The 22410-nt window shown below is 34.7% G+C and overlaps 4 protein-coding genes across 6 annotated transcripts; 2 read left to right on the top strand and 2 right to left on the bottom strand.

Annotated features, from left to right (window-relative positions):
* The first annotated feature begins 218 nt into the window (after positions 1 to 218).
* Positions 219 to 2423, top strand: LOC140823683 (protein OVEREXPRESSOR OF CATIONIC PEROXIDASE 3-like). The gene is made up of 4 exons (XM_073185150.1): positions 219 to 463; positions 626 to 1003; positions 1465 to 1773; positions 2171 to 2423. The coding sequence occupies exons 1-4, from the start codon at positions 272 to 274 to the stop codon at positions 2318 to 2320; spliced, it is 1029 nt and encodes a 342-aa protein (XP_073041251.1). The 5' UTR covers positions 219 to 271; the 3' UTR covers positions 2321 to 2423.
* A 3258-nt stretch (positions 2424 to 5681) lies between these two features.
* On the bottom strand, positions 5682 to 7564 carry LOC140823682 (2-methylpropanoate--CoA ligase CCL4-like). The gene has a single exon (XM_073185148.1). It carries the CDS (start codon positions 7376 to 7378, stop codon positions 5726 to 5728), a length of 1653 nt encoding a protein of 550 aa, XP_073041249.1. The 5' UTR covers positions 7379 to 7564; the 3' UTR covers positions 5682 to 5725.
* A 7034-nt stretch (positions 7565 to 14598) lies between these two features.
* LOC140823680 (subtilisin-like serine-protease S) lies at positions 14599 to 18871 on the top strand. Its single transcript, XM_073185146.1, has 11 exons — positions 14599 to 15042; positions 15131 to 15225; positions 15336 to 15433; positions 15577 to 15735; positions 16197 to 16308; positions 16402 to 16930; positions 17018 to 17112; positions 17209 to 17451; positions 17530 to 17644; positions 17824 to 18010; positions 18118 to 18871. The coding sequence occupies exons 1-11, from the start codon at positions 14947 to 14949 to the stop codon at positions 18678 to 18680; spliced, it is 2292 nt and encodes a 763-aa protein (XP_073041247.1). The 5' UTR covers positions 14599 to 14946; the 3' UTR covers positions 18681 to 18871.
* Positions 18585 to 22387, bottom strand: LOC140823681 (N-acylphosphatidylethanolamine synthase-like). Of its 3 annotated transcripts, none has more exons than XR_012116262.1 (4): positions 21816 to 22387; positions 21170 to 21307; positions 19754 to 20167; positions 18585 to 18895 (listed from the first exon to the last, which is right to left on the bottom strand). XR_012116262.1 is itself a non-coding variant. In XM_073185147.1 (3 exons), the coding sequence occupies exons 1-3, from the start codon at positions 21942 to 21944 to the stop codon at positions 19862 to 19864; spliced, it is 573 nt and encodes a 190-aa protein (XP_073041248.1). In that variant the 5' UTR covers positions 21945 to 22387; the 3' UTR covers positions 19412 to 19861. The 3 variants fall into 3 exon arrangements, 1 of the variants encoding a protein (XP_073041248.1); XR_012116261.1 differs by lacking the exon at positions 18585 to 18895 and adding an exon at positions 19412 to 19686; XM_073185147.1 differs by lacking the exon at positions 18585 to 18895 and having other exon boundaries at positions 19412 to 20167.
* Positions 22388 to 22410: the final 23 nt, after the last annotated feature.

Raw genomic sequence — 22410 nt, 5'->3', positions numbered from 1 at the left:
ACAATCAAATATTTTCGGTAATACTATGTTTTACTCGTTAAGATTTCACGTCAGATCACCCAAAGTAATTTTAAAATGGTAACTCATAAATTATAGGAAAATCGACATTCATCAAATGTGAGGATAATGAATATAAATTAAAATTACATTTTATTTTAAATTATAAAAATAATATAATTTTAATATTTTATTCATCCATCGTTTTTTTTAAAAAAAAAATTCTCAGACCTTTTCATCGCCCTCTCTAGTTACGCCCATACGAGAGAAGCAAATGGCGGCCACAACTCTTGGGATATCCATTGCAGTCCCGGGCAGTGGTTCGCATAAAAAGTGTGTCTTTTCAGGCCATCCTAAAAGCATCCGATTCAATCAGTCTCCTCCTTCACACACCGCCGTCGTTAGTGTCTCCAGACGCCGGAGAAACAACGCCAACCCTCCCGCCCCTGTTAATGAAGTACACAAGGTACTGAGATACGTTTTGTGCATTATTTTTAGAAAAAATCAGAGAACGTTGAAGGGGGAAAGTGGGTTATATTGTGAAATCGTTGTGTGGTTTTGTTTACTTTGAATGGATAAGTATTGGGAATCTGGTTGCTGTGATTTTAAAACTTTGTGCTGTATGCAGGAAACTTTGAGAGAGAGAAATCTGGAGGGAGATGATGAAATAGATGAAGACGCTTTCGATGCACTTTTTAGTCAGCTGGAAGAAGATTTGAAAAACGATGGTTTAATTGGTGAAGATGGCGACGATGACTTCTTAAGTGAGGAAGAAGTTGCAAAACTTGAGCACGAACTAGCCGAGGCTCTGGAGGACGATGAGCTTCTTGGGGCATTAGTCTCCATCGCCGATGGAGACAACCATAATGAAGACGACAAAGAAGAATCTGATAATCTGGATGATGATGAGGCGGAGGATGAAGAGGAGGAAAACCCGATAAAGCTCAAGAATTGGCAATCCAGGAGATTGGCCTATGCTCTTAAATATGGTCGGCGGAAGACTAGTGTAAGTCCAAGTCTTGCTCTCATTGTATCATGTCCCTGGTTCTTAGTATGTTATTGTAAACATTATATAATGGTTCTTGTTTTGTTTTTCTAAATATATTATTTATTAGGTAAGTGTAATCTATATAGCTGGAGAGCTTGTCGAAGCAAAGGACTCTCCCTTTTACTCGCTCTTCTTCCTAGAAAAAGAAAGCCATTTTCTATGCTAGTATGGTAGTTTGAGGAGGTTTTGTTCTCACATTTTGACTGTAGTCCACTTTTCTTTGCTGAATCTATGGATACGGATATGTACTTTTTGCACTATGATTTTCTGAGTATGTGGATATTTTTAGCTTTTCTTATACCAGTTATCCTAGAACAAACTTCCAGTAGGCTTTGCAACATGCAACTTCATCATTTATTTAGTACAGAAATCTGGGATGGGAATTTTGATTTTACCATATTTTATGACTTCGATTGCAGATAAAAAATCTGGCTGCTGATCTCTGTCTTGATAGAGCCGTTGTCCTTAAATTACTTCGTGACCCTCCTCCAAATCTCGTAATGCTGAGTGCTGCTTTGCCTGATAAACCTGTTTCAACAAGCATGGAACTTGAGGAGAAAATCGAGGAAACTGTTCCCTCAAAGCCGACACCACAAACTACAAAGCCTAAAGCTGAGGTGAAATTACCAGTTCATGAGATGCGAAACAGCTGGTCTGCCCGAAAAAGACTGAAGAAAGTGCAAGTAGAAACTCTTGAGCTAGTCTATGGACGAACAAAGCGCCCAACTGTGAGTGAAATAACCCAGTGCATTGATGGTGTGATTTTACATTTACTGAATGCATTGACGTGTGTGTTAATTATATACTATCATGTCAGAAATACAAGGGTTAGAGGAGGAGTTAGGGGTGGTGGTGGAGTGGATTATATGGGAGCATTTCTGTGAATATCAAATGTTTGTTGAGTCATGTTTTAAGGTTTAACCTATGTTACACTGAGACCTCTAGGTGTAGAATATAAGGGAACCACACATATCGTGCGGGACACTCACTGAAGTTTTTATGCATCTACCGTAATACAACCAACTCTGATACCAACTCCAGATAAATAATCGAAGCCAATATGTCATGTTTGCATTGTAGTTCTTTGTGATAAAGTATTGATTGACCTTTTTGCTCACTATGCAGAATTCGATGATTAGTAGCATTGTGTATTTGACAAATCTGCCTCGGAAACGAGTGGTGAAATGGTTCGAAGACAAACGAGCTGAAGATGAGGTACCTGACAAACGCCTTCCATTTCGTCGATCCGCTTCTCAAACTGTCTTTACCAGTTAAAAGAGTAGCCTTATTAATATGTACAGAAAACCAATATAGCTGTGTTGTACGGAATTCTTTTCTCACATGAATTGAATACGTCGTTCGCTCTTGAATTAAATTATTTAGAAGTTTTTCTGAGTTCGTATCAAGTGTACCCAGATAGTCGACGGGTGAACTTCATATATTTTGGACGGGACCATTAAGGTTGAGAGATATTTGACTCGGTTTTTCAAAAAAAAACTCGAGAAGTCTGAAATCAGAGGACATAAAAAATTCAGAATTTTACATGATTAAAGCCTTGTTCAGTTTTTTTAATGTTAAATATCATTGAGTTAAAAAAGAGAGGAAAAAACATAGTCATGGCAACCATAAAGGGAGACAATTTTCCGCCTCTCTAGTTTATTGCTCTTAATTTTTCAATTATGGACCAACTTCTCTAGTTTATTTGCTCTCATCAGTGTTCTTCCTCAAAATATCCCGACAACTAGCGATCCCGACTGCTTGCACATCTTTGTGAACTACCATCCCGCCATCTCTCGACTTTGTTAGCAGTGAATATTGCGCAGCGCTCTTGACAACAAACATACTCGCTAAGTTGTTTCTTGCAACGAATGGAAAGATACATATCTTACACCATGTTACAAAGCAATTGTAATCAGTCATCATGTACAACGCAAATGTGATGGAGCTCATAGTCCATGACCATACCATATAGTAAAATACGTATTGCAAATTTAGCATAAGCCAATAAGCGTATCCTTTGAGGAACACCCAACTTTCTGACCAAAGTCCTTAGTAGGCCGCTGAATATGAAGGGAAAAAGTCGAATCATACCTGAATTCCTTTTAATGTGAATTGAAGAAACAGAATTATCCTCATAACTCAGTTCGCCTGACGGCGGTAACGACAACATGAAGAAAGACATGTCCTCCATTTTTAGAGCCTTCATCTCCTGCTTTAGATTTGTTCTCTCTTCAGGTGGCATTTGACTTATTTACATTCGATCATGATCAGCAAAAAACCATAATGAGTTACACAGTCAAATCAACATCATCAGTATTTCAGTATTATTAGTTCTAATTTTATTCTGCGGTTTTACATATTTGGTTGAAGCGAGGCTTTTGGGTCTGTTATTTTACAAAAACTAGACAAACAAATTAATGTTTCGAGTACAAAATCTCAATTCCTTATTTGTAAAATGGAAACCAAGAAGAGTGAATGGAACTATCACACTGTCTTTGGGTATCAACGGGTGATGCCAACACTGGCACGAGGATGCCAGTGGAACTTAATAAATACCGAGGCGTTCGATTGCAAACGCCCGTCCATCTGCCCATCAATACAGCAACATTTCCCAAAACACAAAGAAAAAAGAATGCCACATTTGACTTTTAATTAATTAAAAGTAAGCCTTTCAGAGCTTGTCCACTTTCTAGGAAATGGGCACCAGAAAGGGAACGATGACAAGTGGAAATAATATAGTTAATTTGGGCTAAGATAAACTAACTTATATATATATATACTAAGAATGTCCACGTACGATGTAAGTAGATGACTAATGATGAAAAATATAATAACGAGAATTAGATAATGTCTAAAATCGTTTCAATAACATTATGTTTATAAGTATTTATCAATCTAAATATGTCGAAACACAATACATAAAAGTACATCATGATTATAAATCATATATATTCACTTATTTATATGACATTTTTCAATCCGCGACATAAGTAGCTCTCTTAAATAATAAATCAGCAAAAATACTTTTCATTCAAATATCATTCAAAATGAAAAAAAAAAATAAAATAAAAATAAAATTAATAGAATAGTGAATTTTACCAAAATCAAAACTAAAATTGATTTAAATAGAGTATACAGAGACAAACGTCAAATGAAATTTGTTAACTTAAATGAACAAGGAAATGCAAAAAAATAATTTTTTTGGCATAAAATTTAAGAAATAAAGAGGAATATATATTAATGTCCAAATTCATTTAAGATAGACAATGAATTACAAAAAAAAAAAACCTTTCAGATAACCTAATAATTAAATTGATCAACTTAAATGAACAAAGACCTATAAGGAAATTCACAATTAAAGTGGTATATTTATATGTACGTTAAATATATATATAAAACTTGTACTAATTATTTGTTTGATTGCTCATTTGACTTTTGGCTGACCCGGGTTTTGATAATTTATAGGTGGGAGTTGGAACTTTACGCTTCAATGCCGCACATAAATGCCATCATCAAGACAATTGAGCTGGAACTTGGCTTCATTATTAATGTCGCCCGGGCAAATTAGCTACATCCTGTTTTGAACACGTTGTGTTGCTCCATGGGATGTGGACTCCGTCTTTTTCCCTCTATGGACAACTATCTGCTCATATATATATATACATATATTATGGAGATCATGAACCTTATATTTGAATGATGCCAAATCTCAACGAATAAGTACATTCTAGTTAGACCTCGATTCTAGTTAATACATTTCGGCTCCAAGTAGAGCTTGAGTTCGAGTTTGTTTGTGAGCTACTGAATTATATCTCGAAAATGAAAATTTGAAACACTCAAAACGCGTAGTAAATTATCAATAAAATATTAAATTTAAGAAGTCGATTATGAACTATCAGACAAAATAACTTTGAGTTCGAATTTGACTCCGAAAAATGTTAAATATATTAGAGCTCATTTGAATACAGATTTCGTTTCCTAACTTTTGAATGTCATATTGTTTGTGATTAGATTGATTTGAATATATTCAAGTAATTTTTCCCAGAAGAGGGACTGCTGGTTTTTACAAAAGAGGGACAAAATGAAATCCCAATGGCTAATCTCTCTTTCAATATTACTCTTAGTCAACTTCCTAGTCAATTCCCAGATTGTACCAGTCCTTTTTTTCTCAACAGTATTAACGACCGTGTGTGCTATAATTTAATTGCAATACTGAATTAATGAACTAATAATGCTAGATTAATTTTAACTAGTTAAATGGCAATCCATCATGCACATAAAAGTCTGCTAAATCTTAATAAAACAGGGCCTTCTTTATTATAACATGGAAATAAAAGAGCGTAGCAAATGCGAGGATGACCAAGAATTGATGGAGTAAAGCGTCGGACAACCTGGCGAGGCGTAACCACTTTGACGAAGTTGTAATAATTTCAGGAAAAAGTCATACCATCAATAAATCGTTTAATTAAATGGATTATACAAGTTACAACTGAATGGATCCACGAATATGTTGAATGGCTAAAACAAACTAGTAAAACCTATATGGTTGTACAAACAATTTCGGGAAGAACATTGCAAACGGAAGCTCCAACAATTTCAAACTATTCTATATGAATTGATTGTATAAAAAAAAATGATACCTTGAGATAACAGATATTGCAATGTATGTAGTCGGACAAACTATAATCGACTTGCCGATGCCATGGAACCCATTTTGTTGGCAATGTCTCTTAGAGTGAACTTTTGGACTTTTCCGGTGGCGGTTTTCGGGAGCTCAGCCATGAAAACCACCGTCCTTGGAACCATGTAATGTGGGAGCTTTGCCCGACAGAACTCTATCATCTCATTTTCCTCGGGCGGTTTCTTGCTCACCCCCTCCTTCAAACTCAAGAATGCACACGGGGTTTCGCCCCAGTAATCGTCGGGCCGAGCCACCACCGCGGCCTCATTCACCACCGGATTGGAATATAACACTGACTCGACCTCCACGCTGCTCACATTTTCCCCGCCGGAGATTATGATATCTTTCGACCGATCCTTTATTTCCAGGTACCCATCTGGGTGCATCACTCCCACATCTCCGGTGTAGAGCCACCCGTCTCCCCGCATGCATTTGGAAGTGGCTTCGGGGTTTTTAAGGTAACCCAGCATCAAGCAGGCACCTCTGATCACGATTTCCCCCAGTGTTGATCCGTCCCTTTTCACACTTATTCCACTTTCTGGGTCCACCACATCCGCCGCCGTGATCCCCAGTGTCCTAACCCCTTGTCTAGCTTTAAGCCTAGCCCTCTCAGTCGCCGGAAATGCATTCCACTTTGACTTCCACGCGCAAGAAACCACCACTCCCGCCACCTCCGTCAACCCGTATCCATGGGTCACGGCGAATCCCAATGATTCAGTCCTCATAACCACAGCTGCCGGCGGTGGAGCTCCGCCTGTCAGGAATTGAATTGGGCTCTTCAGTGGCCTTGCGCCGGGATAATTTGCCAACATGTTGAGTATCACCGGCGCACCGCACAAGTGCGTAACGTTGTGGCGATATATGGACTCGTACACAACGCGGGCATCGAACTTTCTGAGGCAGATATTGGTTCCGCCAACGGCAGCCATTCCCCAAGTGTAGCTCCAGCCATTGGAATGGAACATGGGCAGCGTCCAGAGGTAAACCGGCTGCTTCGGAACCGACCAATTGATCAAAGAATCGTATGTGATGATGAAAATGGATCTGTGAGAGTGCACCACACCCTTCGGCGACGAAGTTGTGCCGGAGGTATAATTCAGGGTCATGGGATCCCATTCATTTTCCGGCGAAACCCATTTGAATTCCGAAGTGCCTTTCCGCACCATAGCCTCGTACGTATCATGAATTCCTGCCATTGACACCAAGCCTTCATCTTTCTCGATGAGGATCATCAATGGAGGCCTCACTTTGGGAGGGAACAGAGAAATAGCTTCCAACACTACACCCAGGAGCTGGAAGTCAACAAAAACAAGCTTCGATTCACTGTGGCGTAGAATGAGGGAGACCGTCCTGGAATCCAGGCGAGTGTTGATGTTGTTGATTACATAACCAGCCATCGGCACCGCGAATTGGAGCTCGTACATGGCGGGAGTGTTCGGCGCCATTACCGAGACCACGCGACCTCTCTGGATTCTGAGAGAAGCAATGGAAGACGCCATTCTCAAGCACCGCTCATGCGTCTGAGACCATGTGTAGGACATGGAATTGTAGATAACTGAGATGCAGTCGCCATACACATTCGCTGCCCTCTCCAGAAACGTCAAAGGGGTGAGCGGACATGAATTAGCGGCGCTTCGCTTCAGCTCTTCCATGCCTGTGTAGATATCTCTCTCTGGATATGCGTAACTTTTGGGTGTACAGGTTGGGTTTTTATCTTACTCAGACGCCATGGGTTCTCTCTAGCCTCATTAATGGAATCACATCGAGAAGGATCACGGTTTGAAGGTGATTTCCAGAATTCCCATCGAAGAAAACAACATTTAAGGCAAATTGTTGCCCAACGAAAGCAGGTGGCAAATTGAATTAATTGGTAATTGATTCCATAATCTCCCATTATTATTTTATGGCAACATTTGTGTCTTTATTATTTATTACGTGTCCGACTTTTGCAACAACTCAATTTGTTATTATTGAGGAGCCGGAATATCAATTTTGCCATAGTTTCATTACAGCGTAATTCATCATTTTGTTTTATTCGTATCACTGCGTCATATATTTAATTCCACGACGCATTGCATGCTTTTTATACAAGTTAATTTTTTTTAAAAAATTAAAGCAAATTTTATTTTTTTATTGTTGATAAGTTTTTTCAACAAATTTACATAAATCTAATTTTTCACGTTAAAAAAAAAAAGGGGTCTTTGGTAAAGAACATGTCGATTCATTAATTAGGCCCAAATTTAATATATAGTACGTGTTTTATAATCTACTTAGGTATTGTTTGGTACATGGGATAAGAGAGGGATTGATAAATAATCATCATTATCTCATGTTTGGTACATTTTTAAAAAGCTCATGATATTACATGGGATAAGAGAGGGATTGATAAATAATCATCATTATCCCATGTTTGGTACATTTTTAAAAAGCTCATGATAATATCATGGGCCCTTGATAAATAATTTTTTAGAAGGATAAATTATCCCTAATAGAAGGTGTGATAATTTTAATTTAATGATAAAATACACTACAAATGACTTAATTACCCTCAATTTATAAATGATTTTTTATAAATCTATGCTAGTAGGTAGAAATTAAAATCAAATAAATATTTTATTTATTTTTATATATTATATAATATGATAATTATATAAATGAATTCGAGATAATTATATAAATAATTTTTATAAATCTCAATAAAATTATTAATACACTCGATTAACCTTAAAAATTAATATTTGACTTGACTCAAAAAATCAAGGGCTCAATTATCATATTATTAATTTATTATAATATATAAAATTAGGTAAAAATAATTAAATCATGCAAGTACTATCGGCACATGAACAGATAAAAATATGAATTCAAGCATCAACTTTGAAATTATAAAATTTATTATGATAAGGTTAATTTTGTCATTACAATCTAATATATAAATTTAATCACTCTTATTAAAATCATACCAAACATTAAATATAATATCCTACATCTTATTTATCCTTAAATTATCCTTATATTATCTATCACATGTTTATCCTATCATGTGTACCAAACTATGCCTTAACCAATTACTAATCAGTTCACACAAGTTTCTTTTTTCTCCGTCACACCTGACATTAAAAGGGATATAAAATTTGTTGATTTTTTTAAAATAACATATTTTTGTGGAGTTTATAAATTTCTACTTACTTTTGCATAATCATACAAATTTCTAAAGATTTTCACAAAAAAATTTTGTAGATTTATTTTACATGACTTTTATTGACATTTGTAACTTTTTCATAAAACCTATGGATTTTGTAATTTATTGTTCTGATTTTTTCTAAATTTATTTGAACTAACAATTGAACGTGAATAACTTTTAATTATTTCAAATATTTCTCCCTCTCAGAATAATATTTTTACATATTGATTTTACAAAAAGCAACAAATAATTCAATACTAAATTAAGAGTGGGTCTTATATGAGACCGTCTCACGGATATTAATCTGTGAGACGGGTCAGTTCTACCCATATTCACAATAAAAAGTGATACTCTTAGCATAAAAAATTATACTTATTCATGGATGACCCCAAATAAGAGATCCGTTTCACAAATTCGACCCGTGAGACCGTCTCACACAAGTTTTTGTCCTAAATTAATTGTAATTAAACTTTAATTATTCAAGTCAATTCAACATGTTTATTTAAATAATTAATATTTTTAAAAAATACATAATAATAATTTTCAATATTAATAAATAATCAAATTGAAAATAATTTCGTTCCTTTTAGATAAGTTCTTGTATAAAAAATATATCAATTTTGTTTCTGATAATATATCATACAAAAAATTAAACAAGACATTTATTTATATCCGAATATAAATAATAAGTATGTTCAAATATTTGTAGTTAGTGTAATTTTATTAAAAAAAATTAATATATATATTTTATTATAGTTATTTTTATATATGAGTGTTGATAAACTTTTAAAATTATGTATTAATCATATTATATATATATATATATATATATATATATATATATATATATATATATAGTTAATGAAAAAATATCATGTACAATAATTTTGAGTTATGATCAAAATCAATATATAGATTAACTAAAATTATAGAAAATAATTAAACATCAAATGTTTTTTAATAGTTAATAAAAAATTAAATTTTACTAATTAAAAATAATTATAATTTTCAATTAATAGGTCAATAAAATATTATAGTTTTTTGTTACGTAGTGTAATAAATTTTTAAATTTTTTTAATAAATCTAATTTTAAATTTTATGAAGTTTTGTGACGGGAATTCCAAAAATAAAATGAATTATGCTAACAATTTTGATTTTAAACTATTGTTAGCAATAAAAAAAATATGTTTTTAAAAATTACAAATAATAGAAAAATATATGGATTGGAAAAGAATGAAAATTAATGTTCGTAGAGTAGGTTTTTTGTGAGACAGTTTCACGAATATTATTTGTGAGACGATCAACCCTACCGATATTCATAATAAAAAGTAATATTTTTATCATAAAAATTAATATTTTTTTATGGATAACCTAAATAAGAGATATGTCTCACAAAATACGACCCGTGAACCGTCTCACACAAGTTTTTGTCATGTTCGTATCGAGAATGTGAGTTTGAGATATTTTTCAATTAAATGTACATCCAAATCTTTATGTTGAATCAAATACATTTTTTGACATTTTATTGTGGTACCTTATCTTTAATTATTGTACTCATCAGAATTTCATGTAGTCATTAAAAGTCTTTTGACATTTGAATATCTATAGACTTTTGTAGAGTTTTTAAAAGTCAAGTTTTAATATCACATGACTTTTAATTTTTACAAAAGTTTACAATGAATACAACTAAACTTTTATAGAATACATAAAAGTCTAGATTAAATACTTCTTTTAACCGATTTAATCGGAAATTTAATTTTGTATGGAAGTTTATTTTAAAAGGAAAATTAAGTAGATAAGGACGATCCGGTAAAAATGTTTGACCATTTATATTAACAAATTATTACCATAAAACTTCCGAAATCAACATATGTAAGAAAAATACCATAATATAGATGAATGGACAAGGAGGGAGACACAGTGCTTAAAAATGTTGGATCGATTTTATTTATATGAGTTTATATGTGATTTGTTGGTTGTCAATTAAGTTAAGCTCAAAATTAAAGTGATCAATTAAAGTTTTGGTTATTGAGATTTAATATATCTAATAGGTTGTTGACTTTTAATGTGTAGATGCATAAATGTAATTTCTATTTTTATGATATACTAAAACAGAAATATCCGAAGATAATAATATATATTATTTATATACGTGTCAAGGTCCCCAGATTGCATGACATCACGTTTCTTATTTTATTACTAATTAAGAAACTAGTTCAGATGAGAAAATTAAATGATTCTATCAAAGAAAGAACACATTTATGACTTCAGATAAGCTTCCGCTTAAGTTTTCGATCAAATTATTAATGATTTAGTATAATTAATTTTGCGGTTTACAAATTTTCCCAACATAAAAACTACAAATAATAAAATATTTAAATATTTTAGGATTTGTTGGCATCCTAACATGTCTGTAAGAGTCATCTTTCCGCCATAAACAAACTTAGACTAGCTAGTTGATGTATACAAAGAACGCATGGGTTTGGACATCGATTTCATCATCAACGTATTTCATTTTGAAAAAAAATTGTTAGAAAAATAAGAACATAAAATCAGAAAAACCAACATGTTTGGTGATCGAGAAAATGTTGTCAAATTCTACAGCAAGATCCGAGCTAAATCACTCCAACAGCCGCACAAAACAACATAAAAATTATTTCAAGACGCAAAACAAAAATGGCGTCACAAATCTCACCTCAGCAAGTGAAGATCTTTGCACAAACACCTCTTGAGAAGTATGTCGAGATTCCGCAGCCGCCAAATGTAGAGAGATTTTTGCAGTTGCAAAAGCCGAATTAGGGATGTAAATGAACCAAGATGCTAGCGAACTATTCGGAGCTTAGCTTGATAAAAAACTCATTCGAGATCATACATTAAACTTATTGAACTGAGCTCGAGCTCGATTTCGAGCTTGACAATTTTATCGAGTCTATCTCGAGCTTAAGGATATTAAGCTCATTAGCTCAAGAGACTCTTCGCGAGCTCGAGCTTAGCTTATTTATATGACTCGAGCTCTAGCTAGAGCTCGGCTAGTTTGTTGGATCGTGAGTGTAAAATAACTTAAGTATTGAAAAATAACTTACATTGTCTCACATCAATATCTAAATGAAAAATAAGAGATCGAAAAGCTATAAAATGAAAGGATACCCTCTTAAATTCCCATATCATAGTCAGCCCTTTGGCTAAGAATGCCCGACGAGCTCGTAAAAGAGCTTATGATCTCGAAAATGAGATTGTTTAAAGAACTAGAAAATGATCCCGCTTAACGAGCCTAGCTCGTGTCTACTCATTAAACATAATAAACAGGTTACTAACGAACCGAGCTCGAGCTATTCATGAGTTTAGTAATTTCAAAACGATCCGAGATTGAGCCTAATGATAAAATCTCGAATCGAGCTCCAGTCGAGGTCGAGCCTATATTTACCTTAAACAAGTTGAGCTCGAGCTTGATTCGTCTCGACTCGGCTCGTTCACATCCTATGACGAACAAATTTGAGGAGAATGAGGTGTGTTTAGGGTTTAGACATTTTTAAATATGGAGGTTAATTGTGTCAGTTAATTGTGGTATTTTTTCACGTATCCTTAGCTCATCACACCTACTCAAAAGGATGCCTTCTCCACATGGAGAAGCATTTATCACATGCTTATTGAATTATGATGGGCTTTTTAAAAATAAACCGAGCATGAGATGATGGATGATAATTTATCGATGGCTCACTTTTCAAGTGTACCAAACTATGCCTAAAACTATAGATATTGAGAGATCAATCAAAATTAGTTGAGCTTTGATACAATTAGACTAATTTTGTTCTACTATCATGAACGATATCAATAATTGATACAAAATATTATGTATGAGAACGTAATATCCATATATCATATATTATATAGATGTCAAATGGATGTTTATTAAGTATCATGAGATATTGTGATCAATTTTATAACGATTTGTTTTAATCATTTTTATAAAGTAAGATTATATATATGAAAGAATTGTTAAATAAACTCATTATATAATCATGTTCATGTAAGATTGGGCCTAAATCTCGAGATAATGGATCAAAGATTATTATAATTCGAAACATGGGGTGATAAATTCTATTCGAGGCAAATTACTAGCTTTACATGAACCACATCTTAAGTCTACGGAACAAAGTTCTACACTCCATCTCTTTATAGAAGTTGCTTCTCGACTGCTGGTAAATAAATTTTAAAAAGATTTTTTTTGAGTAATTCTATCTAATTAATGGAATATTTGATGATACAATGATTTTTACTCATAGAATATTTGGTTCACGAGATCTCTTTAAGGACACCTTTAACATCCAGGGGTCACAGACCGACCATAGAACTTTGTTAAATAAGAATAACACATTAACTGTCTGTTATCAAACTCCGACAAAGATGAACATTAATGAAAAACCGTACTTCATTTGTTGTTTTTATTCGAACACATTTGGTATTGTGCTATAATTTTATTTGACATTTGGATCGATCATTGATGAGTGGTGTTGCGACGAGGTCGTTGAGTTTTGAAGAATTAGTGATTTAATACCCTTATCTACATGCATCTCAAATAATTTATAAGAGTTTACAATAAATTATAACATCTTCGATCAACAAATTTTTAATGAAAATGAATGCATAGTAAGATTTTTTTATAATGAAAAAGAAAACGCCATAGTTGCTACAATTCATGCGGTCATTGTCGGAAGACCTATGATTGTATCTCAAACGTGTGGGGAGGAAAAAGGTCATTCATTGGAACAAAAAATATGTTGACCCGCAACTTACGTCAGCAGAATGAGAGTCAGTTTATGCTACATCGAGAGTAAAACTTTTAGTTTTTATTTTATATAACATGATCATCTATTTGAAAATAAAAAATTTAAAATCGATAATTACTTTTTTTATTTTGAAATGATATATAGATCAATCATCTTGAACAAACACACAAATAGACTCCCGGTATGCCAAAAATACCGACACGAGACGCCCTGTTGGTTGATCTCACTAGATATATAATCGAGTCGAGTCGAACCGAACTCTTGAATGTTTGAGCTTGATTCGTTTATAATCGAGCCGAGCTCGAGATTTATTTAACGAATATATGCAAGGCTCACGAGCTTATTCAAACCTTTTATCGAACCTAATCAAGCTTAATAAATATGAATTATACATTTAATTTTCTATTAAATTATTTAAAAAGTAAATTATATATTTAAAGAAAAATATTTTATTTTTATTAAAATTTGTAAATTTATTATAATAAATAAATTTAATAGATTTTTCTATATATTTCATAAATAATATGCAAAATCAATAAATCAAATATCAAAACATTATTCATGAACTTACCAACAAACATGTTCACGAGTTAACGAGCCGAATACTGTAAAGCTTGAGCTTTGTTTGTTTATCTTAACGAGCCTCATCAAACGAGCTCAAACGAACTTTTATCGAATCGAGCTTCGAATAACTTACAAACGGTTTGGTTCATTTATATCCCTATATCTCACCATTCCCCTCCCCTAGGTCTAGGTTCGAATCTTCTTTGTAATAAAAAAAAAACGATAGACACGAACCCCAACAACATTCCTCGTTGTTCACCTGAAACAAAGGGCGAATTTTGAGGAAAAGCAAGGTATAAAATAATGTAACTTTGGCAGAAATCTAAGCAAAAGGAATACTTTTCAAACGGGGTGATGTGGATAACGGCGCGGGTGTCAACCTCGTGGGTGGGGGGTTGTTTCAGTTACTTAAAAGCAAACGCCACCTTCTTCATCCTTCCTTCACGTTTTGTTTTCTTCCCTTTTTTTCCAGTGTTCCTAACTTTCAATCCAAATCATACAATTCAGTAGTGAAAATACCTTTACAATCATGATACATCCTCATTATTATGTCCATATCCAGCTTTTCCCCGTTGTAACAATTTTGCTATCTCCATTTTCCTGCGTTTTCTCTTTGCTCTGATGCTGTTTTGATTACTCTGCGTCTTTCTCCGCCATCCGTTCATCATAAGCAAGGATATACGAAATGGGTTCTTTGGCAAATATTAAACAGACTGGTTTTGAACTGTATCTATTGCTATTCATTTTCCTTGCAGGGATTAGCTCATCTTGTTCGTCTAAGGTAAATTTTGTTCAAGTTTTCCCAATCTGGGATTGTAAATGTATTGATATTGAAGATGTTAAAAAGTGATGGTGTCTGTTTTCTACAGTTGTATGTGGTGTACATGGGCAGCAAAGGTAGTGCCGACCCAGATGATATTTTAAGGCAAAACCATCAAATTCTTTCTGCTGTTCATGGAGGAAGGTTAGTTTTCGTACTACGTTTCTCGATTTTTTGGTATTTTCCCCCATCTTTGGACTAATTGATCGCTTTTTTGTTCTTGATGCCAATACATGAATTGCTGCAAAACGCAGTGTGGAGCAAGCAAAGGCTTCTCATGTTTACAGTTATAGATATGGTTTTAGGGGCTTTGCTGCCAAGTTGACTGATCAACAAGCTTCTGAAGTCGCAGGCAAGCGCTCTATTTTGCAACTAAAGGGAACTTTTGTCAAATTCCTGGTGAAAAGATTGGCTAATGATTAGAAATATATATGGGGTCACAATAATTAACCGAACATGATTCAATTCAGTACTAATCTTATCGTTGCTCCTCAGAAATGCCCGGAGTGGTATCTGTGTTTCCCAATACAAAAAGGAGTGTTCACACCACACATTCTTGGGAATTCATGGGACTCAATGCCGAAGAAACTATGGAGATCCCAGGTTATTCTACCAAGAACCAAGTTAATGTCATCGTTGGATTTATTGATACTGGTGAGTCCTTAAATGCATTACAGAATAGTATGGAACGAACACTTGCTTTTTTATGCTTTACTTTTTGTGGTTTCAAAGCATCTGCCAAATTTAGTTTTCTTTTTTATTGTTTACGTTATTGTCTGTTTGACAGACTGCCATGACTGAATGAGTTAAAGGCTACTGAGAGATAACAATTAAATATTAAATTTTACCTAGTAAATGTAGTTTTAAAACTATATTTACTCTACTCCAAAAGATTTATTTTTCATCTGATATCATCATTATATCACTTGGTTTGCGCGATCCTTGCTACTGTGTGTCGCCTTGCTGAAAAAATCCGATATCATACAAAGTGCATCTTTTTCCCTACGGAGAACTAGTAAATTTTCTTGGATAATCAAAATTCACTCTTGCTCTTTCCGCTTCTTGTAATCTAAAAATTAAATCTTGGGATTTACACAAGGCCATTTATATCTCAGGAATTTGGCCAGAGACCCCAAGTTTTAGTGATGTTAACATGCCCCCAGTGCCGGATGGATGGAGGGGGCAATGCCAAGCAGGGGAAGCATTCAACATTTCTACATGCAACAGGTTTATATAATTTTAATCCTACCGTCACATATTATTGGATTTCTTATCTTCTTTAATTAGAGTTGAAGGTCTGATGACTTTGTCTTCCTCGAGGAAATTGATTGGGGCCAAATACTACCTGAGTGGCTACGAAGCCGAAGAAGAATCGGATGAAACTATGTCTTACAAATCTCCAAGGGACAGCTCTGGCCATGGGAGCCACACAGCTTCAATTGCTGCTGGTCGTTATGTTGCTAACATGAATTACAAAGGGCTGGCAACCGGTGGAGCTAGAGGTGGAGCTCCAATGGCTCGAATTGCTGTATACAAGACGTGCTGGAGCTCGGCTTGCTACGATGTTGATTTGTTGGCTGCATTTGATGATGCGGTAAGAGACGGTGTGCATATTTTATCTGTTTCCTTGGGGTCAGATGAACCTCCGATGGATTATTTTAGTGATGCCATCTCTGTGGGATCGTTTCACGCTGTTAGCCATGGGATAACTGTGGTTGCCTCAGTTGGAAACAAAGGAAATCCGGGTTCTGCAACAAATCTTGCTCCTTGGTTGATCACTGTGGCAGCATGCTCAACAGATAGGGATTTTGCATCGGATATCTTTCTCGGAAATGGAGCTCATTTCTTGGTAACTAGATTAAAACCCTTAATTGGTTGTAATAGCAAAGTTAAATCTTTGATACTCTGTGATTTCAACCATTTTAATCTCAAATAGGGTGAAAGTCTGAGTCTAGCGAAAATGAATATCTCAAGAAGGATCATATCCGCTTCTGAAGCTTATGCGGGATACTTCACTCCTTATCAATCCAGGTGAATCAAAAGGTAGTTTGTTTCGTGTTCAATCTTGATATTAAACCTCCATCTGAAATCTCAAGTTATATTAGTCTTTCGTGTTCATCATACTAGCTACTGCTTGGATAGCTCTTTGAATAGTACGAAGGCCAAAAATAAAGTTCTGGTGTGCCGACATGCTGGGAGCTCAACAGAGTCGAAGCTGGCAAAAAGCGTGGTTGTTAAAGAAGCTGGAGGAGTTGGAATGATTCTTATAGATGAAGAGGATAAAGATGTTGCTGTCCCTTTTGTAATTCCAGCAGGAATTGTTGGAGAAGAAACTGGAGACAAGATTCTATCATACATAAATAAAACACGGTTTGTTCTGTCCCAAAGAATCTTAATGATTTTCTTGAATTTCTAAATCCATTTTCACTGATTGAGTTATGGAAACAGGAATGCTACCTCGATGATTCTTTCTGCCAAGACTGTTTTAGGATCCCATATTGCTCCACAAGTAGCATCCTTTTCTTCAAAGGGTCCGAATACATTAACTCCTGAAATTCTTAAGGTAACATTCATTCTTCAGATTCTTCTTTTCTACGTTCTCTTTTCGTTCTCTTTTTGTATAGCCAGAAATACCAAGTTACTGCCCTTTAGTTAGTCAATCATGAAGCAAGAAATGTTTACACTTAAGGTTTCCCTTTAACCGGTTCTCATTCCTGCCTTGCACGTGTACCAAATTTGTAGCCTGACATAGCGGCACCTGGATTGAATATCTTGGCATCCTGGTCTCCGGCAATTTCAAAAATTAATTTCAACATACTTTCTGGAACTTCAATGGCTTGTCCCCATGTAACCGGAATTGTTGCCTTGATAAAAGCCATCCACAAGTCTTGGTCCCCATCTGCCATCAAATCTGCACTCATGACTACGGGTAAAAAAAAGAAAAGAAAAGCTTAAAGCAAATTTCTGCTTAAAAGATGCATGTGTGAGCATCACGATTTTTTAATGAAGAATCTAAGTATACAAAGTTTGGTGCAGCTACTATGCTGGACAAGCATCGGAAACCAATTACAGCTGGCCCAGATGGACGAAAGGCAAATGCATTTGATTTAGGCTCTGGTTTTATAAACCCAAGAACGGTTCTGGATCCAGGTCTAATTTATGATTCAACACCCACAGATTACAAAGCGTTTCTCTGCTCCATCGGTTATAGCGAGAGATCTCTTCGTATGATCACAGGAGACAACAGCACTTGCAGTCCAACCTTCGCAACACCATCTAGCCTTAACTATCCCTCCATTACGGTTCCCAATCTGAAAAAGACGTTTATGATCAGTCGAACGGTGACTAATGTGGGAGGCCCAAGAAGTATCTACAGAGCAGTAGTGTTTCCTCCCGCAGGGATAAATGTTACCGTAGTGCCTAAAAGACTTGTCTTCACAAGGTATTTGCAGAAGATGAATTTCACCGTGAAGTTTGAGGTAACAGGTCCGGTTGAAGATTACGTTTTCGGGTCCTTGTCATGGAGGAACAAAAGATCTTGGGTTACCAGCCCCTTGGTTGTGCGGGTTACACGTTCCAAGTTAAGTTTAATGGCTTAAAGGGGCCTCATTTTAAACAACTGGGAAATGAGGTAATCTGGTTGCCAATTCAAACCTGATTGATTGATGGATTTCAAGATTCAACTAGCCTACTTCTTGCAATTGTACTGCTGTGTCCATTGTACAGTTATATCAGCTATTTTTTACTTCTTTCACCTATCAAATTTCATTTTCTGGTAAATTTTGCGAAAGCAGTGTTTGCCCAGTTGGATTTCCTACGAAACAATATTGAAAGGTTATTTGGGAGCAAACTACAAATTTCTTTGTTTTTTTTTTTGGCAAGTAAAGCAAACCACTTTTTTTTTTCGAGAAGCAAACCACAAATTTGACAACATTTATTCTGTATATAGTCTCACATATGACATTATACTTTGTGTATTACAATTTAGCATATCACAAAATTATTAATGTCCACTAGATTACTACTAAATTTAGCATGGCATTAATAATTTAATCTAGTATCACATATGCCATGCACCGCCGCCACCATGCTTTTAAACTATCTTTTTGAAAAATACAAGGTTCATTTAATACATTATTAATTAATTAAGAATTCTATATAAATTTATAATAATACTTAAAAAGTTCGATTAATTGTGGACATTAATAATTTAATAGTTATTACTGTAATAAAAACTCCTTTAAATAGTTTCTCTGAGTTTATCAACTTTTAAAAAGAGAAAAATGAATATATAATAAGCATTAGTTAAAATAACATAGCTAAAAATATATAAATCAAATATCAATTTCAATAGAAATAGAGAATATTTCGACTATCTGATAAATTACAATTAGTATCATAAATAAAATTTTGTATTGACTAATTTATACCATCAATTATATTTATACAACTTGTCAATCACCTGACGTTAAAATCCCCCATTAAAGCCGGAAGCGCCCCGGGTTTAGCAATGATCAAAACTTTGCCATGATACAAAAATGTTTCCCAGTTGCAATACTAAACATGGATCTAGCACTCGAATTTTCAATGAATTTCAGAAGAAGCCTGGATTTTAGAAAAGTTACAGTAAAAGATAATCACTGAACTTTATGAAATCAAAAGGTAAACTGACCTCCAAGTTTATGGAAAAATCCCCGAGCCAAAAATATACCGAGATTCTGGACGAAAAACGAACTCGAAACTTAAGCAATATGCTGTTCCATCCTCAAACCATCAAGACTCAGTTGCGTGCCTTTAGAAATGTTTTACCAGCAGAAGAAGCAGCATTCCGCAAATCCTCCATGGCCACCTGAATGCGTTCTGAAATAATTTTATATAGACATCTTTGTGCTGCTTCATCGAGTCCACAAGGAGTGGTGTTGGGCCATCCAACACTAGAAAACGATAAATCCCTTGACATCTCTACAGCCCTTGGCTTTAATTTAGGGATGTCGAATATCATTGGTTCACCGATAACTATCCTTATCTCCCTGTTCCACAAGGGAAAAGGAGGTCTTCTTCCAAAAATATACTTCTCGGGCATCACCTGTAAATACAATAGAGGAGAGAGGAGATAAATTAGGAGCAATTACAAATATCAACCATCAGATACACAGATTAATTGCCCCCCACCATGAAAAAAAAGTTCGATAAAATCTAAAAAGTTTCATCAATTAGGTGCTATTATCATTGAAAAAGTGTAGAATCAGTTTTGAATACCACACTCTCATGAGCCAGACTGTTTATAAACAAATCACTAGCACAAGTACCAAAATTATATGCAGCATTTTAATAGTGAAATCCACCTTACATACGATATCTATTGCCAGAAGTAAATTTGCAACTCTCTCGAGAATGCCAAGAAAGCCCAACCCTGTTTTTCATGGGAACTCAAAATTTTTCGTCGGCCAAACTGACTCCTATGTAGGTGACTCAGATATAGAGTGGGTATTATTAGTGAATATCATTCATACACACAGAATAATAGGTTCCATATAGAAAGCAAAACAAAGACGGACATAAAAGGAATTCTCCTGGATAAACTAAGGGCGTGATTTGAAAGACATTTCTAACATAACTGATATTTTCCAATTATGTTCAGTTGTTAAATAAATTATAAATAAGTAGTCCTTCACGGGGAATCTACATGTGTCATTATTGTTATTATTATTAAAAAACCAGTCCTTTGTTTCCTCAGTTATCACTTTTGATGCACCAGCAGTTTGTTCATCTCAGTACTACATGGTATAATATCTCAATTCAATGTTTCCCTCATTGATTCAACAATATGAAACATGTGAAATTCACATCCCTGATCAGTATGCAAGCAAGTCATCATAGTTGACATTGATAAGACATTAAAACAAAAAAACTGCCTCCAAACCTCAATACCCAGCAGACTAAGATGATGTTGACCTCATGCAAAGAAGATAGATCAACCGGTTTTAATACAAAAAGGAAAGCATGATCGTTGTACAAAGTAAGAAATGAAAAGGCACAAATTTTTCAATGGTAGGGATCACTTTAGACTTTTGACAAGAAGGATTACCTTGTCAAAACCATTATGAACTATAGGCAAAACTATTGGAGTTATGGGGGCTCGAACAATGAGACTGGCAGTCCCCCACTTCAATCTTCGTATAGGTGCATCTTCTTGACACACTTTTCCCTCTGGAAATGTATGCAACTGTTTGTTTGAGTTGAGAGAGAAAAACTTCAGAACTATAACTCAATCCAGACAAACCACTAACCGAAGGCTCAGAACAGACACTGGGCAATAATTTCATTTTGTGCCCACGGTATTTGTATTCCATGGATTCGTGTAAGCTTACTACATGCCAGATTTACAGCAAAACAAACATCAAGTATGACAATACACACGAGTCACTCCAAATCATTCCCTTACTTGAGCATTACAGATTCCACCAAAATCGTCATCATCGGATAAAATTTTAGCGGTTGAAGCTATAAGATATATTAAGTAGTTACAAACAGGAAATGCCTAACGTCGACTTCTTTAGTCGTTAATCCCTGCACAATAGTATACACATTTCATGCACAAATCCAAGATATTTATCACAGTTGTTTCACATATGATTGTTTCTGCATTCAGGAAACCTTGAGTGAGTTTGTACGATCAAGTACAGGAGGTATATTTTCAAATATGTAGAAAAAGAACTGAGTGAATAGAGAACCCAAGATCCATCTCTCAAGTAGTCAAGAGCCTCATTCATATGCTCCTGATAGATTCCACCTCCCCTTGTTATCGGAATACATTTACCTATAAAGTTTACACTCGATGAATTAGACAAATTCGAATTCATATCACAAAATTTGAAGAAATCAATACTAACTTACCACTATAATAGAGTTAAATAAGATAAAATAACAACAGAAACAACTTTGCGTGTGTAATTTCAAGTTTCTGGTGGGTTTGATTCTCAACTTAAATGTCCGTCTTCAACAATAATATGCATGGTGATTAATATCTTAAACAATTTAACCTAATCGAAAATAATAAAAAAGAGACATGCCATTTAATCGTTAAGACGGAGTCGGACTAGTGTCAAAGTATACGAGTCACCCGCAGACAACCAGCAGTAAAATCTTGAATAAGAGACATCAGTTTCCAAATATCAGAACCACGGGATGTTTTGATATATTCATCCTAGAGTCAAATCTCCAGTTTTCTCTGGTGAGCTTTAGTTACAAGTTCAAGTTCTTGATTAAAGTAGCCGAACCATTCACAACTGAGTTTGTAAAAAAGTCTGAATCAGAACAATATAACAG

This window comes from Primulina eburnea, chromosome 2 (genome assembly GCF_022965805.1).
Source record: "Primulina eburnea isolate SZY01 chromosome 2, ASM2296580v1, whole genome shotgun sequence".
Lineage (NCBI taxonomy): Eukaryota > Viridiplantae > Streptophyta > Magnoliopsida > Lamiales > Gesneriaceae > Primulina > Primulina eburnea.
Note: the sequence above shows the minus strand (reverse complement) of the source record. Positions and strands in the feature narration are given on the sequence as shown.

What these genes read in the sequence shown, in the direction of transcription:
- LOC140823680 (XM_073185146.1), top strand. Translation starts at nt 14,947, where the DNA reads ATGGGTTCTTTGGCAAATATTAAACAGACTGGTTTTGAACTGTATCTA. An exon ending in CGTTGGATTTATTGATACTG is followed by an intron (nt 15,736 to 16,196) that starts GTGAGTCCTTAA and finishes TTTATATCTCAG; the next exon opens with GAATTTGGCCAGAGACCCCA. An exon ending in TAACTCCTGAAATTCTTAAG is followed by an intron (nt 17,645 to 17,823) that starts GTAACATTCATT and finishes CCAAATTTGTAG; the next exon opens with CCTGACATAGCGGCACCTGG.
- LOC140823683 (XM_073185150.1), top strand. Translation starts at nt 272, where the DNA reads ATGGCGGCCACAACTCTTGGGATATCCATTGCAGTCCCGGGCAGTGGT. An exon ending in CTGTTAATGAAGTACACAAG is followed by an intron (nt 464 to 625) that starts GTACTGAGATAC and finishes TGCTGTATGCAG; the next exon opens with GAAACTTTGAGAGAGAGAAA. An exon ending in ATGGTCGGCGGAAGACTAGT is followed by an intron (nt 1,004 to 1,464) that starts GTAAGTCCAAGT and finishes CTTCGATTGCAG; the next exon opens with ATAAAAAATCTGGCTGCTGA.
- LOC140823682 (XM_073185148.1), bottom strand. Translation starts at nt 7,378, where the DNA reads ATGGAAGAGCTGAAGCGAAGCGCCGCTAATTCATGTCCGCTCACCCCT.
- LOC140823681 (XM_073185147.1), bottom strand. Translation starts at nt 21,944, where the DNA reads ATGAATTCGAATTTGTCTAATTCATCGAGTGTAAACTTTATAGGTAAA. An exon ending in ACTTGAGAGATGGATCTTGG is followed by an intron (nt 21,308 to 21,815) that starts GTTCTCTATTCA and finishes TCAAACAAACAG; the next exon opens with TTGCATACATTTCCAGAGGG. An exon ending in TTCATAATGGTTTTGACAAG is followed by an intron (nt 20,168 to 21,169) that starts GTAATCCTTCTT and finishes TTGTATTTACAG; the next exon opens with GTGATGCCCGAGAAGTATAT.